General features: G+C 43.4%; 1 protein-coding gene across 2 annotated transcripts in view; it reads right to left on the minus strand.

Moving 5' to 3' along the window:
- Positions 1–17,055, minus strand: part of RPTOR (regulatory associated protein of MTOR complex 1) — a 322,789-nt gene that overhangs the window by 99,148 nt on the left and 206,586 nt on the right. For both annotated transcript variants that reach the window (XM_018063632.1, XM_018063633.1), the window contains exons 8-9: positions 2,714–2,814; positions 2,071–2,215 (exon numbers count right to left, since the gene is read on the minus strand). In XM_018063632.1, coding sequence (XP_017919121.1) covers positions 2,071–2,215; positions 2,714–2,814 — 246 coding nt within the window. The remainder of the gene's footprint in view (positions 1–2,070; positions 2,216–2,713; positions 2,815–17,055) is intronic.

Raw genomic sequence — 17,055 nt, forward strand, 5'->3', positions numbered from 1 at the left:
CCTGCCTTTTCTGTCTGCTCTCAGCTCTGGCTCTGGTTCTTCTTCTCTTCTCCAGGACCAGATGCTGTTTATTACCTATGCAGCTGAGCACACCTTAGAAGAGGCAGTTTCACATCCAGAGAAACATGCACACAAAGACGACTGTCCCATGGACTTGCCACTGGGTGGGCAACAAAGTGGAGAGGAGGACTTAGGGTGCTTCTTGCTAAAAGCTGGTGCCCTCTGTCCATCCTGTATTTCCATCTCCTGGGGGATCTGCTTGGCCAATAGCCCAAGTGACCGCGGTGGCCCAGGAGGCCCTTCACACTGGGTGGCTGGTGTGAGGCCCATTTCCTGCGGTTTAAATAGTTTTCTATCCATGACTAGACACAGCACTGACCCTGTTTAGCTCTTTTTCCTTTCTCTTTCCTCTTTAATAATACATATTTTATAAAAACCTGGTTCAAAAGTAATAGAACTTAAGGCATCGCTGTTTTTTTTAACAGGATAAGACTGTTTTGAGGATTTCCTCTTTCAGAAATGTGGGTCTTCTAATTATTCATCCTAAGCATTAGAGAGGCTTTTCAACCCCCTTCCCCCACTCCTGCTCCTCGTTCTAATCATGGAGGGCAGGAAGCTGCATCGGCTGTTCTGCCAGTCTGTTCTCACAGGATCTAAACAGCTGCTGAGCGACTCTTCCGTGGCGGTCTACTCCTGTTCCTCTGTTTCTTCATAACTTGTTCTCTAGTTTATGCTACAAGCTCTTACAAAGGATATGGATGAGGCATGTTTTAACTTGATTTCTGTTTACAGTCTGGCGCTTCAGCAGCATAGTACATCTTGATTTATCTCATACATAAAAATGCTAATTTCTGATATTCCTCAAGTGGATGAGAGGAGGGGAGTTTACTACCTCCTTCTTGGTTCTTGGGGTTTCCAGAGTCAGGGGAAAGTGGTCATGCACATATTTAAGAAGAAAAAAACCACCACTCCAAATAAACCTGAAAATACACCATAAAGTAGTTTTTGCTGTTGTTCAGTCACTGAGTTATATCTGACTCTTTGTGACCCCATGGACTACACAGCACGCCAGGCTTCCCTGTCCTTCACTATCTCCCGGAATTTGCTCAAACTCACGTCCATTGAGTTGGTGATGCCATCCAACCATCTCATCCTTTGTTGCCCTCTTTTCCTCCTGCCCTCAATCTTTCCCAGTATCAGGGAAGTGGTTTTTAGGGCTAAATAGAAGTGAATTACTCTTCTAAAATATTTTGCATTAGGGTTTCTCCCAGATGGATATAACTAAGGCTTGTTTTCCTTTGTTGCTGCCCCTTTTCAGTATGTCCTCAAACTGCTTGTGTTACAAAAGCATGGAAATGGGAAGAAACCAAATGCCTTCAGATAGAATGTCTAGATTCAAGACAATTTCCATTAATATTGTTATAATACTGTGCTTACTACTAGCAGTAGTGCAAGGAACAGTAACCCAGTTTTGAAGGAAATTTATAATCAACATAAAAGTGTCATAGAGATCACACTCATGTGTGTGTGAGCACGCATGTATGAAATAAGCATGCAAATGACCTGGTTGTGAACTCAGCAATTTTCAGTCTCTGGAGCAATCTTGGATGCGCTTCATGAACTCAGCTGGTAGTTTCTTTCCTCAGTACCAACCCTTACAGAGTCAGAAACTCACCCCCGGGCCCTCTCCATCTGAGCCATGAACCACAGGGCCTCTGGAGGCGCTGGTCCCGTTTGGCCTTGGACGACCCTCAGAGACACCTGCTCTTCTGCAGAGGACTCAGGCAGAGCTGAGTGCCCGACCCAGGACTCCATGCTTGGAGGCATGTCTTCCTATTTTGCTCAGGTAATTCCCTTACACTTGGACTATCTCAGAAATGGGAGGGACTCCCCTGGTGGTTCAGGGGATGTGGCTTTGATCCCTCGTTGTAGAATGAAGATCCCACACGCTGTGGAGGAATTAAGCCCACTCAGACCTGATGCAGCCAAATTAAAAAAAAAAAGAAAGAAAGAAATGGAGAAAGCACGCTCCTTAGAGAACCTGACACTGGTCCAGCAAGAAACACTTACCACATGGCGTGCATGTACGTGGGGGGTAGGCGTGGACTGCTGACGGGGGTGCAGTTATATGACCTCATGATTCTTTCTGCCAATAAAAAATTTCGAAACAGACTAGCCACCAACAGGTCCTGTCTGAAGAGCTTTTGGAAGAGATCTGAGGGCAGAGAAAAGATAACAGTTTGTCTTCAGTGACTCATGCCCAGCATTTAAAGCCAAATATACAAACTTACTTCTATCAGAATTTGCCACAAGCGGGTTGGGACGGACATGCACATTGTCCACTGGCAGTAACCTATACCTGTTACATATGTGACTGGAGCAAACAGCAGAACCCAAGCAACTATCAACAGAAAACACAAAGGCCCCTTATACTACAGTAGTAACTGCAGTTGTAAGAAATACGGATATTCCATGAAGACAGATGAGCCTTGAATCTGCCCTGAAAATACTAAGGGCCAAAGCAGATGCTTCTCTAGATGCTCTTCATCCTCAAAGAACCTCTGGGGTTCCTGCCCTCTCCTGCCCATCCCCTCAGGTTTCTTCACTGAGAGAAACACGATCATTCCTTCTGATTTCTCTCATATCCCAGGGCCAGAGTCTCCTGACTCTGGGGCAGTAGCCCTCCCGCCAGCCCATGGCCGGGTGGCCTCACCCCGAGGAAGCACATTCCACGCGATCGTGTCCGTGATGGCTGTGAAGATCCAGTTCAGCTCGCCCAGGGGGGTCCTCCTGTCATTCAGCCGCCCAGGAATCCTAGAAAACACAAAACAGCCATAGCGACAGAAACAGGTGATAGAGGCAGGAGGTGGTGGGAAAAGAAGGAGCGAGGGGACAGCACATCAGACCAGGGGTGGGGAGGCTTGGCCATACTGGGAAGACCTCTGTGCCCCACTGGGACTTTTGAGACTCCTGGATGTCCAACCTCACATCTTAAAGTTCAGCCTCCACTTCACTTTCTTCCCCTCCCCATCTGCACAGAAGGAGCAGGTGTGGCCCCTCCAGTACTCATGTGTGACGGCAGGCATAAAGCAACTCTGACCAGGGGAGCCCCTGGAGCCCTGCAGCCCACCACAGGCTTGCTCTCAGCCTCTGGGTGACTGGCCCTATACCTGAATCAAGACACTTCTATTGGGCTGGACACAGGTACTTCCCAGAAGCCAAGGGCAAAGGCCAGACCTCCTATGTGGGCCCAGCTCTTCACCACACATTCACCTGTTCAACATCAAACAAACTTACTCAGGCCTAGATTCTACCTCTTAAGTTCACAGGGCAAGCATCGCTGGGCTGAAAATGCCAGTGGTGAGGACATGAGAGGCAGGCCAACTGCGGCCCAGGCCTCCCAGTGGGGCATGTGAGGGGAACTGGGCTTAATTCCCCACCCCGACAGGGAAATTTGAACATAGCAAGACAAAACCCAATGGACGACTAGGCAACACTCTTGGGTGATGCTCCGCTTGTGGCCACTCACATACAACACCTTGGGTGTGTATGCTAGCACAATCCTTCAGGTCTGTATCCTTTCTTCAGTAAGTCTGCTCCTAGGAATCAGTCTTGAACCAGAAATGAAGAGTGTGGAAACAAGTTATATTTTTCCAGTGTTTTATTTATAACAGTGAAAAGGCAGAAACCACCTATGTGACCAATAATAAAGAAATGATTAATTATGGAACAACCACGATGAAATAATTACAAGCTAGTAAACTGTTGTTTATGAATATTTTAATGATATGGGGAAAAGACTGCTTTGTAACATTCAGTAAAGAAGTGGGACAAATAACCATGCTGACATAATTACACAGAACACCCCCAAGGAAAGCTGATCAGGAGGAAAACCCCACAGTGAGGCAGTGGCAACATTCTCCCTGCTCACCCGCCTCCTCGCCCTGGCAGCTGGTGGGCGGCTGGTGGAGACAGGATGGTATTCTTGGACGAAGGAAGGTCTGCTGAGGTTTATTTTCAAACTAAAACCAAGGATGTCAGGGGCGTGAACAGTGACCCTCGAGTCAGGTGAAGTGACACAGCTGAGCCATTGGAGGAGCGGAGGCCACTCTTTGTCAGGTGGAGGCCAGTGTGCATTTAGGAGGGTTTTGAAAACCCTCACCTTATGACAACTGCCGGCAGATAATTATCTGGGTCAGCAATGCAGGACCACGAAGAAAGGTCTAGCACAAAGCAAGTCCAGGACACATTTCGTTACTAAAGTTTCTTTCACCTGTACCCTCCCTCAAACTTCATTAATAATCAAAGTGGTTCTTTGAAAAGTTAAACCCACAGTGTTAATCACAGATTAGCTTTTACATGAAAAGCACAAGATTTCATAATTTAGGGCTTCCTTGGGGTCCAGTGGTTAAGAATTTGCCTGATAAGGCAGGGGACATGGGCTCGATCCCTGGTCCGGGAGGATCCTACATGCTTCGGAGCAACTGAGCCCATGTGCCACAGCTACTGAGTCTGCATGCTCTAACTACTCAAGACTGTGCACCTAGGCTCTGCAGTGAGAAGCCCCCACACAAGTAAAGAGTAGCTCCCGCTACTCACAACTAGAGAAAGCCCGTGCGTAGCAATGAACACCCTGCATGGCCATAAATAAACTAATACATTAATTAATTAAAATTTAAAAGAAAAGGGGCTTAAAGTTATAGTTTAGGAACAGATGATAGAATTGGGAGATGAGGAAAAATGACTCTAGTCCCAGCTGTGCATGTCTGGGTAACTTCTGGCGTCTTGTTCCTCTGCTCTGAGTCACCCAGACTAACCTCATATGCAAAATGGGGACCAAAATAAAGTGGATAGCACTTCAAAAGGAGATGCAGCAGACACTTTCTTGGAAAATGCATGCCACCTCCTCAGACTCCGTATCACTGCTATCAGGCGTTGGATTTATTCTCACCTCCCCCGACATCTGGGCTCACCTACGGCTTTCAGCACTGCCCGCTGTCTGGAGCCTGACTCCAGCTATGGCCACTCTGCTTATGGATCTTACAAAATAACCCAACACAAGGTACCTGCCTTCACCCTTTGCTTGCTGTCTTCACAGCCCAAATTTAACCACGTCTAAAATCAAGCTCATCCTCATTACTGCCATCTTCTTCTCCCCTGTAGTATGTGTCCTCGCTCCCAGAGTCCCCGTGGATTCCCTTTTGTCCGAGCTCAAACCCTGAGACACGGCCCACTCATCTCTGCCCCAAGTGCAGCTCACGTTTCCTGCTTCTTGCGAGGCATCTCTTCCACTGCCTTTTGCTCATCACTCCCACTTCAAAGGTATCTTCAACAGCCTTCTTGATCTAATTCATACTGGGCAGGGTGATGGCCCTTAGTATAACTTTACTCAAAAATCTACAGGGTTCTCTGCTTACTGCTGCAGTGTTTCCAAATGACATTTTAGTTCCCTCTACCTCAATAAAATCTTGCTTGCAATTAAGGAAAGTGGAGTTCCCATGGCTGGAGGGGTGAGGACTGGGAGCCACCAGCTTCTTAGCAGCCTGTGCCTCCCTAGATGCCACTCTGAGGTCTCCAAGGAGCAAGGGTGAAACCACTGTCATTGGAGTTAGGTAGAAAATTCCCAATTGGCTTCAAGCCATCCGTTTGACACATTAAACTTTGAAACTAGTTCCCTCTGGTCAGGTCCATAACCTCACAGTTGGACAAAAACATCAAACTCAGTCTCCTTTCATTTGCCCACTTGGAATAGCCTCCCACCTGTGTTGGGTTGGTTCCGGTTCAGTCTTCACAAGCAAAGCCCAACCTCCCTGTCCCTGAAGACACCTTGACCATGACAGCCTGTGGTCAGGTCCATTGCAACAGCATCACCCTTGGAATTCCTCTGGCAGCCTGTTGATCACTTACTTTTCTTCTTTTTACTTATTCACTGTTGCTCCATGCATGTTGATTATCTGTGTAACTAGGTAATAAATTCCTTGTGGGCAATGACTTACTTTCCTCGATGTAAATCAATCTCCTCGTAGATTCTGGTGGAGTGCTGAGCACACGCACAAGCTCACAGCCTACACATCTGACTCATGTTACTTCCCTGCTTAAGAACAGCTGCTCACACTTGGCCAGCAGCTCCCCAAACTCCATGAGGTTGTGTGGCTGACATGGAGAGCCACTGCCCAGACCCCCAAGAGAGGCTGGCTGCTCAGCAGGGGAGCATATTCAGGGAAACTGTCCAGCCAGGGAGTGAAGCTGTCTCAGCTGTCAGACTGGTCTCCAGCTGACCACCCTGGGGCTGAGCTGTGGGGCTTCCCCAGGCGGCCCATGCTTAGCAGCCCAGCCTCATGGCCGCTGCTTCCTTGTCTCCCTCTGTGCTTCTCCTCAGTAAGCTTGTGTCCCTTGTCTCCATGTCTGCCCACATCAACCGGCTAGCAGTGTGGTCTGGGGTAGATGTCGGGACTGTGCTTCTGTGGGTTCCTTTCTATGTCTCCCCAGCTTTCTCTCTCACCAGCACGCCAAAGTCCAGCAACATGGAACCTGTCCTCCTCAAACAGTCCACATGCCCCTGGACCTGCACAGACACCCCTCTGCCTTCCTGGCTCAGGAGACTGGAGCAATTCTGACATTCTGCCTCATCCCTCATTTCTGCCAAGGCCCCCCCGACCCCGCTTTTTGGTTCTGCCCCAAGGCCCCCACAGAATCCATGGACGACAGCTGGTGCACGGGCTATGTCTCCCACTAGGCTCAGGGCTCTTGGCCGGCAGGCCCACATGCTTCCTCGTGCTAACCCAGTGCTCAGCGCACAGCGACTGATGCGTAACAGGTGCCCCATTCATATTTGATGAGCGAGTGGATAGATCCCTGCTGGATGATCACAGCTCTGTGAAAATAAAACACTAAGTGAAAAACTTGGTTTCCAAGAAAATGACACAAACTTACTAAACACACTCGAGTGATAACACAAAGATCACTCCAAATTTCATGATCAAAGGACCAACAGAAACATTCTGGTGCCCATTCCTCCAGATAGCTCTTAATGCACAAAATCAAAAAACCTTAATTGCACTGAAATAACAATATGAAAAGAGTTGCCATATTTCTAAAATGTTTACATGTCTTAAAAACATCCACAAATATGCTTAGGAAAAAAGTCTGGGAAGGTCTGCATCAAAGCAGTAACAATGATTATCTTGGCATGGTGGAAATTATGGATGATTTTATTTTGCTTATCTGTATTCAATAATACATATGCTAAAAACACACTGCTTCATAATAAAGAGACATGAAAATTAAAAAAAAAATTTAAAATTTTTTGGCTGCACCATGCAGCATATGAGATCTTCATTCCCTGACCAAAGATTGAATGTGCGACCCTGCATTGTTAGCGTGGAGCCCTAACCACTGGACCACCAGGGGAGTCCTTGAAACTTTTTTTTAATAAGAGGGAAGCTAAGCAAGTTTCCTGAAAAGAGAAAATATTTGGAAACTGCATAATTTTATGAATTTACATTATCTCATATTCAGTTCAAATAAAGTAGGATACACCACAAGTCTGTTTAAACGGCTTTATGTAAATGATGGTGAAGAGAACCTTCCGCTAAACTGTTTTCTTGATGCATATAATTCATTACTTAGAAATGCTCTGGAACTAAGAAATAGGGAGAGAACCCAGCAATTTCTTTTTAAAATAATTCTTTTGAATATCCAGGTCAGTACACACTGGTCAGATGCTTGGTTAGACAAAGTCAGATACATGAGACCAGGGATCTCAATGTGTGGCGTAAGAGACAGCACTCACGACATCATTAGGAGTCCCTGAATATGTGTGCAGGTACATTTTCTCAATCAATTAATGCCATATTGAAACCAGATACACACTCACATAACCTCAAATCATTCTAAAAACTCAGCTGAACAGGAGAAGAAAACTACTTGACATAAATGAAGGTTAGCATTTTGCTAAACCAGACCAAGCCATAATATTATCTGTATTTCTTATTACTCAGTGCTTTTTTTCCTAGTCAGTCATCGATTTCAAGTGATGATCATCCAAGTCTATTTCGGTGTGCATGAAACCTGCAGCTTATAAAACGTGACATGGTTTGTTTACAGCCTGAATAGTTTGCTGTTTTACAGAAGTTCCCCTTTAAATGGACTGCAGGACTACGTATGAGTAGTCAGGAGAAAGGAAGTGAGAAACACGCAGTAAGAAAGCCTGGTTGGAAATGGAGCTGCACTTGTTTAAATACAGAAAGCCTGTGGACACACTGCACTTAGCTCTCAGCACTCACTCAGAGACACTCGACTGTGCAGTCACTGGGACGCTCTCTCAGAGCTGAGTCAGCTAGGCCCTAAATTACATCTGCAAAGCCGGGGGCATGCGATTCAATCATTCTCTTAGGGTTTGGATGATGTCATCTTCCTGACAATGGTAGCTGAGGTGACTCAGACCATTCACCCACTGAGAACAACCAGACGTGCTGTGTGTGTGTGTGTGTGTGTGTAAATCTTTTTGAAGGGAATGGAAGACTGGCAAGGCTGTGCAGAATCGTGAGGCCAGAACCTGAGAGGGGGAAGCCCCAGGCTTAAGCTGGCACTTGGGGCTCCATGTGTCCCGGAGGCGCCTGGCAACTCTGAGAGGCAGAGAGCCTGAGCTGAGCTTGGCGGACTCATGGGCTAGAGAACAAAAACTGAGGGCTGGCCAAGGAGATGGAGCTCTGGTAAAACAAACAAACAAACAAACAAACCCAGGCTTGGATCTGGGTGCAAAGGATGAACTAGAAATAATGTAGACCTTGTAGTCTCAGATCAACCTAAATCTCTGTACAACTTCCACTTTCTTTTTTTAAAAAATACTTAATTAATTAGGCTGCACTGGGATCTTTCATTGCAGCACAAATTCTCTGGTTATGGCGCTCAGGCTCAGTAGTTGCCGAGTGCCAGCTTGGTTGCTCAGCAGCATATTGGATCTTAGTTCCCTGACCAGGGATTGAATCCAAGCCTCCTGCATTGCAAGGTGGGTTCTTTACCCCTGGACCACCAGGGAAAGCCCTCTATTTTCAATTTGCAACATTCAGTCAAAAATAACCAAGCATTTATAATAACTATAAGTGGAATATAATTTATAATAATTTTGAATCGCCATATTGTACATCTGAAAAAAATATTGTAAATCAACTATATCTCCAAAAACCCCCCTAAAACCAGGTGTTTATATGCTTAAAACCAAGAAAAACAACTAAGAAGAGAAAGAGATGGACAGAGGATTCTGATAATGGTGACATCAGACACCAACTTCACCATAATTTTACTTAATATGTTCATGGAATTAATGGACAGGATGGAAAACTCTGGCTGAGAACTGTAAACTCTGGAAACTCTGGAACCTCAAAAACTTAATAATAATACAATATACTGAATTAAAAAATTCAACAGATGGGCAGAACAGCAGATCAGACAATACTGAAGAAAGAAATGGAAGATGGGTCAGAAGAAAAAAACACTCAAAATAAAGCAAAAGAGATGAGATTGGAACATAATTAATAAATACATAAGAAACAGTGGATATTGTGAAAAGATCTAAGTGTACAAAGGGCGAGTCACTTTGGGAAAGGGCTGGGAAATTTCTGATAAGGTTAGACATGCACCTGCCATACCACCTTCTACTCTTCAGACACAAAGTGTCTGGAGTGGGTTGCCATTTTCTTCTCCAGGAGATCTTCCTGATCCAGGGATTGAACCCGGGTCTCCCACATTAGAGGCAGACACTTTACCATCTGAGCCACCAGGCAAGCCCGGTCGCAGACACAAAAGAACATAGTATCTCTTCTACTTATCTGAAGCTCTAGAAAAGATAAATCTAACAATAGCACCCCACTCCAGTACTCTTGCCTGCAAAATCCCATGGACAGAGGAGCCTGGTAGGCTGCAGTCCATGGGGTCGCTAAGAGTCGGACACGACTGAGCGACTCTGCTTTCACTTTTTACTTTCATGCATTGGAGAAGGAAATGGCAACCCACTCCAGTGTTCTTGCCTGGAGACTCCTGGGGACAGGGGAGCCTGGTGGGCTGCCGTCCATGGGGTCGCACAGAGTCGGACACGACTGAAGTGACTTAGCAACAGCAGCAGCAACATAAGAGAAAAAGCAGATCAATGTTTGTTCGGGCCTGGGGGCTAGGGTGGGGGATTAATTGGGATGAGGTACAAGGGAACTTTTAGGATATATTTTGAGAGTAATAGTGGTTCCATGGGTATATAAAACTGTCAAGACTCATCAAACTGCATACTGAAAGTGAGTTCCTTTTATTGAATGTAAGCAGTATTTCAACAATGTCAATTTAAAAATGTAAAAAATTATGGCACTTTCAAACAATAAAAACTTTTCCCTGGCAAACCTGCACTAAAGGAGATAAAGAAAAATGATCTCACGGAAGCCCTGAGGTATAGGAAGGAATGAAAGACAGCAGAAGATGTAAATATGTGGGAAACATATATGAGTATTAACTCTATAGAATATTAATAATGTTTATAGAGATGATGATATATGGAGAGTTAAAATATATGACAATAATTGCACACATTTCAGGAAGTCAGTAAACAAAATTAATTGTTCTAAAGTCCTTACATCACCTGAGAAGTGGTAAAAGCACTAATTTATATTTAGACTTTAAGAAGCCAGGGATTGTCAAAATCATGGCCCGCAGACCAAATCCAGTCAGTGGCCTATTTTGGCACGGTCTGCAAGCTAATAACAAGCCTTATAATTTTAAAGGTTTGCAGGAGAAGATAAAGAAGAATAAACAACAGAGACTTTATGCCTCTGTTGTGTTGTGTTCACTGCCTGGCCTTTAACAGAAAGCACACGGAGACCACAGCTCTGGGAAGCCATTCCAGTGCACAAAAAGAAACAGTTAACAAGCCAAAACAAGGGGAGAAAAGGGTGGTAAAACTGCTAATCAATCCAAAACATGGCACTGCAGAAGGAAAAAAGGAAGATGGAAAAAAGAAACAGAAAAAACAAGAAAGAAACAGGATGGTAGATTTAAACTCAAAAATTACTACAGTAACTATAAAAAGACTAGATATTTCAATTAAGGTGAACAATTTTTAGTCTAGATTTAAAAACAGAAAAAAGTCAACTATACCCTGTTAAAAACAGATATAACATAAAATATAAAGCTACAGAAATATATATAAAGATACCTGCCTAAATACACAAAACATTTATATCTAATACAATTATGTACACACACATTATGTTTATATATGAAAAGACACATTGTACAAACAAACATCAAACAAGAGTTGTATGGCTACACTGTGTATGTGTTAGTCACTCAATCATGTCTGACTCTTTGTGACTACATGGACTGTAACCTGCCAGGATCCTCTGTCCATGGAATTTTTCAGGCAAGAGTACTGGAATGGATTGCCATTCTCTTCTTCAGGGGATCTTTCTGACTCAGGGATCAAACCTGGGTCTCCTGCATTACAGGTGAATTCTTTACTGTCTGTCTGAGGCACCAGGGAAGCCCAATGATACGCTACAGTCCTACAAAGTGGAGTTTACGGAAAGGGTATTACCAGAGATGAAGAGTGATATTTCTTTTTTTTTTTTTTTTAATTTTTATTTTTACTTTACTTTACTTTACAATACGGTATTGGTTTTGCCATACATTGACATGAATCCACCACAGGTGTACATGCGTTCCCAAACATGAACCCCCCTTCCACCTCCCTCCCCATAACATCTCTCTGGGTCATCACAGTGCACCAGCCCCAAGCATGCTGTATCCTGCATCGGACATAGACTGGCAATTCGATTCTTACATGATAGTATACATGTTAGAATGCCATTCTCCCAAATCATCCCACCCTCTCCCTCTCCCTCTGAGTCCAAAAGTCCGTTATACACATCTGTGTCTTTTTTGCTGTCTTGCATACAGGGTCGTCATTGCCATCTTTCTAAATTCCATATATATGTGTTAGTATACTGTATTGGTGTTTTTCTTTCTGGCTTACTTCACTCTGTATAATTGGCTCCAGTTTCATCCATCTCATCAGAACTGATTCAAATGAATTCTTTTTAACGGCTGAGTAATACTCCATTGTGTATATGTACCACAGCTTTCTTATCCATTCATCTGCTGATGGACATCTAGGTTGTTTCCATGTCCTGGCTATTATAAACAGTGCTGTGATGAACATTGGGGTACATGTGTTTCTTTCAATTCTGGTTTCCTTGGTGTGTATGCCCAGCAGTGGGATTGCTGGGTCATAAGGTAGTTCTATTTGCAATTTTTTAAGGAATCTCCACACTGTTCTCCAAAGTGGCTGTACTAGTCTGCATTTCCACCAACAGTGTAGGAGCGTTCCCTTTTCTCCACACCCTCTCCAGCATTTATTGCTTGCAGATTTTTGGATCGCAGACATTCTGACTGGTGTGAAGTGGTACCTCATTGTGGTTTTGATTTGCATTTCTCTAATAATGAGTGATGTTGAGCCTCTTTTCATGTGTTTGTTAGCCATCCATATGTCTTCTTTGGAGAAATGTCTATTTAGTTCTTTGGCCCATTTTTTGATTGGGTCGTTTATTTTTCTGGAATTGAGCTGCCTAAGGCGCTTGTATATTTTTGAGATTAGTTGTTTGTCAGTTGCTTCATTTGCTATTATTTTCTCCCATTCAGAAGGCTGTCTTTTCACCTTGCTTATATTTTCCTTTGTTGTGCAGAAGCTTTTAATTTTAATTAGATCCCATTTGTTTATTTTTGCATTTATTTCCAGTATTCTGGGAGGTGGATCATAGAGGATCCTGCTGTGATTTATGTCAGAGAGTGTTTTGCCTATATTCTCCTCTAGGAGTTTTATAGTTTCTGGTCTTACGTTTAGATCTTTAATCCATTTTGAGTTTATTTTTGTGTGTGGTGTTAGAAAGTGATCTAGTTTCATTCTTTTACAAGTGGTTGACCAGTTTTCCCAGCACCACTTGTTAAAGAGATTGTCTTTACTCCATTGTATATTCTTGCCTCCTTTGTCAAAGATAAGGTGTCCATATGTGTGTGGATTTATCTCTGGGCTTTCTATTTTGTTCCATTGATCTATATTTCTGTCTTTGTGCCAGTACCATACTGTCTTGATGACTGTGGCTTTGTAGTAGAGCCTGAAGTCAGGCAAGTTGATTCCTCCAGTTCCATTCTTCTTTCTCAAGATTGCTTTGGCTATTCGAGGTTTTTTGTATTTCCATACAAATCTTGAAATTATTTGTTCTAGTTCTGTGAAAAATTTGGCTGGTAGCTTAATAGGGATTGCATTGAATTTGTAAATTGCTTTGGGTAGTATAAGGAGTGATATTTCTTAATGACAAAAGGTTCAGTTCATTCTATCAGGAAGGTGAAGTCAGTCATGGTGAATGTGTCCTTCTGCGGTTCTGAAGGGCAAAGCCCATAGTCAAAATAATAAGCTTTCAAAGTAAAATGACAGTTCAGTTCAGTTGCTTAGTCATGTTGACTCTTTGCGACCCTATGGACTGCAGCACGCCAGGCCTCCCTGTCCATCACCAACTCCCAGAGTTTACTCAAACTCATGTCCATTGAGTCAGTGATGCCATCCAACCATCTCATCCTCTGTCGTCTCATTCTCCTCCTGCCTTCAATCTTTCCTAGCATCAGGGTCTTTTCGCATCAGGTGGCCAAAGTATTTGGAGTTTCACCTGCAGCATCAGTCCTTCCAATGAATATTCAGGACTAATTTCCTTTAGGATGGACTGGGTGGATCTCCCTGCTGTCCAAGGGACTCTCAAGAGTCTTCTCCCACACCACAGTTCAAAAGCATCAATTCTTCAGTGCTCAGCTTTCTTCATAGTCCAACTCTCACATCTGTACACTACTGGAAAAACCATAGCTTTGACTAGATGGACCTTTAGTCCAACTCTCACATCCATACATGACTACTGGAAAAACCATGTATTTGACTAGATGGACCTTTTTGGCAAAGAAATGTCCCTGATTTTTAATATGCTGTCTAAGTTGGTCATAGCTTTTCTTCCAAGGTGCAAGTGTCTTTAAATTTCATGGCTGCAGTCACCATATGCAGTGATTTTGGAGCCCCCCAAAATAAAGACTGTCACTGTTTCCATTATTTCCCCATCTATTGCCATGAAGTGACGGGGCCGGATGCCATGATCTTAGTTTTCTGAATGTTGAGTTTTTCACTCTCCTCTTTCACTTTCATCAAGAGGCTCTTTAGTTCTTCGCTTTCTGCCATAAGGGAGGTGTCATCTGCATGTCTGAGGTTATTGGTATTTCTCCTGGCAATCTTGATTCCAGCTTGTGCTTCATCCAGTCCAGCATTTCTCATGATGTACTCTGCATATAAGGTAAATAATCAGGGTGAAAATATACAGCTTTGTCGTACTCCTGTCCCAATTTGGAACCAGTCTGTTGCTCCATGTCCAGTTCTAACTGTTGCTTCTTGACCTGCACACAGATTTCTCAGCAGGCAGGTCAGGTGGTCTGGCATTCCCATCTCTTTCAGAATTTTCCACAGTTTGTTGTGATCCACACAGTCTAAGACTTTGGCATAGTCAATAAAGCAGAAGTAGATGTTTTTCTGGAACTCTTGCCTTTTCGATGATCCAACGATGTTGGCAATTTGATCTCTGGTTCCTCTGCCTTTTCTAAATCCAGCTTGAATATCTGGAAGTTCACAGTTCATGTACTGTTGAAGCTTGGCTTGGAGAACTTTGAGCATTATTTTGCTAGCATGTGAGATGAGTGCAATTGTGCAGTAGTTTGAACATTCTTTGGCATTGCCTTTCTTTGGGCCTGGAATGAAAACTGACCTTTTCCAGTCCTGTGGCCACTGCTGAGTTTCCAAAGTTGCTGGCATATTGAGTGCAGCACTTTCACAGCATCATTATTTAGGATTTGAAATAGCTTAACTGGAATTCCATCACCTCCACTAGCTTTGTTCGTAGTGATGCTTCCTAAGGCCCACTTCACATTCCAGGTTGTCTGGCTCTAGGTGAGTGATCACACCATCATGGTTATCTGGGTCATGAAGATCTTTTTTGTATAGTTCTTCTGTGTATTCTTGCCACCTCTTCTTAATGTCTTCTGCTTCTGTTAGGTCCATACCATTTGTGCCCATCTTTGCATGAAAAGTTCCCTTGGTATCTCTAATTTTCTTGAAGTGATCTCTAGTATTTCCCATTCTATTGTTCTCCTCTATTTCTTTGCCTTGATCACTGAACAGTATGAAAAGGCAAAAAGACAGGACACTGAAAGATGAGCTCCCCTGGTTGATAGGTGCCCAGTACACTACTGGAGATCAGTGGAGAACTAACTCCAGGAAGAATGAAGAGATGGAGCTGAAGCAAAATGACAATAAATCATCAAAATTATTTCCTGAATAAGAAGAGAGGAAGAAGTTGAGGTATATGTATCAGCAACAGTAATTAAAAATGTGGCAATTATAGGAAACCATAACATGGTATTAGGCTGAGGGCAGAATTGGCGTTTAGGATGACAGAAGAAAATGTTCACATACTGAGGTAAGGGTAAGTCATTCCAGCTTGTACATAATTTGGCCTGAAGTTTACGTTAACTAGAACAGCCTGTCTTATGACCTGTTTATCATCCATTGTACATCTGCTTTAACCACTAAAAAAAGAATGCAGTATCCAGGGAATTCCCTGGAGGTCCAGTGGTTAGGACTTTGCTTTCACTGCTGGGGCCAGGGTTCAATCCTGGGTCAGTGAAGTAAGATCCCATAAGCCGTGTTGCTTGGCCAGGGAAAACAACAACAATATCCAAAAGAATGTCCACTTTGTGCTAATCTATCTCTTTTGAAACCTTGAAGGGATGTAGCCCTGTCATGTTTGGTATATGTTCTTTACTCTGATGAGATATAAAAAGCATGGTGCTGAAAACCATGGTTCTTCCAGACCAATTCCTCAGAGCGACTAAGAGGCTGTCTCCTGGGCTATGGTCCTCAGTGTGGCTTGGATAAAACTCTTTTCTATCCCTTATTATAGATTGTTTATTGATTATTTGCGTCAACAGGGATTAGTGATAGGAAAAGACAAGCTACCTATTAAGAACATTGACTACTTGAGGACAGACATTAGAGAGATAGTACATCCATATCCTCAGGGAACATAAGTGGCTTTCAGACTTTTTTGATCACAACTCCCAGTAAGAAATACATTTTGCATGGTCACCTGATACACACATATAGATGACCACATGTGTAAATATACACATTCAAACAACAGGACCAGAGAGCATTCATATTGCTAGAAAAACAAGGATATTCTCTGTGTGTTTCTCTTTTTCTTAATGCAAGGCTGTGACCCATTAAACTGATTTTAGAGACACTAATAAACCATGACCTGCAGTTTAAAAAAATGTTGACTTAAGTTAACTTGTTAATTTCTCCTGGAAGCTATTGGCTCAGGTCATCAAAATGGTTTGATGGTGAACATGGCATCTGAGAGATGTAAGAGATTAGAAAATTACATAATTCGACCTCTGAATAAGCTGACTGGTATTTTTTGAAACCCACACAGGCAGCTTGTTTCGTAATGATTTTTTAATAATCTGTACTGAGCCTTTAAATCGAATGGCTTATGTGTGCAGCACTGCTGTCCCTCACATCCCTTTCCTTCTGCCTTTTAACAGCTCCCACAGAACAGAAGCCTGCCAATCTTTACTTGTGAAGCAAATGGAGAAAAATGTATCTTAAAATTCTAGGGGGAGAGGAGTGATGATTTCTAAGGCTCGGTGGTAAGCAGGAGTTATTAATACAACAGTGGAGATGCTCTCTCTTTTACTGAATTTATTACACAATGATAAACTATTGCCTAGTCCTGGAGCCACAGACAACAACAGCACCGGTACTGGCACCTCCGAGTCCCTCTGGAGGCTGCAAAAAGAACTCACAGAGACCCGGGTCAAAGAGAAAAAAGGAGCAGGTTCTCACATACTTATTGAACATGTTTATGACACCAGGAGAACAGGTTGTTTCTATTAAAGAGAACAGAAACAAATCTGAACCTAATT

Source organism: Capra hircus, chromosome 19 (genome assembly GCF_001704415.2).
Source record: "Capra hircus breed San Clemente chromosome 19, ASM170441v1, whole genome shotgun sequence".
In the NCBI taxonomy this organism is placed as follows: Eukaryota; Metazoa; Chordata; class Mammalia; order Artiodactyla; family Bovidae; genus Capra; species Capra hircus.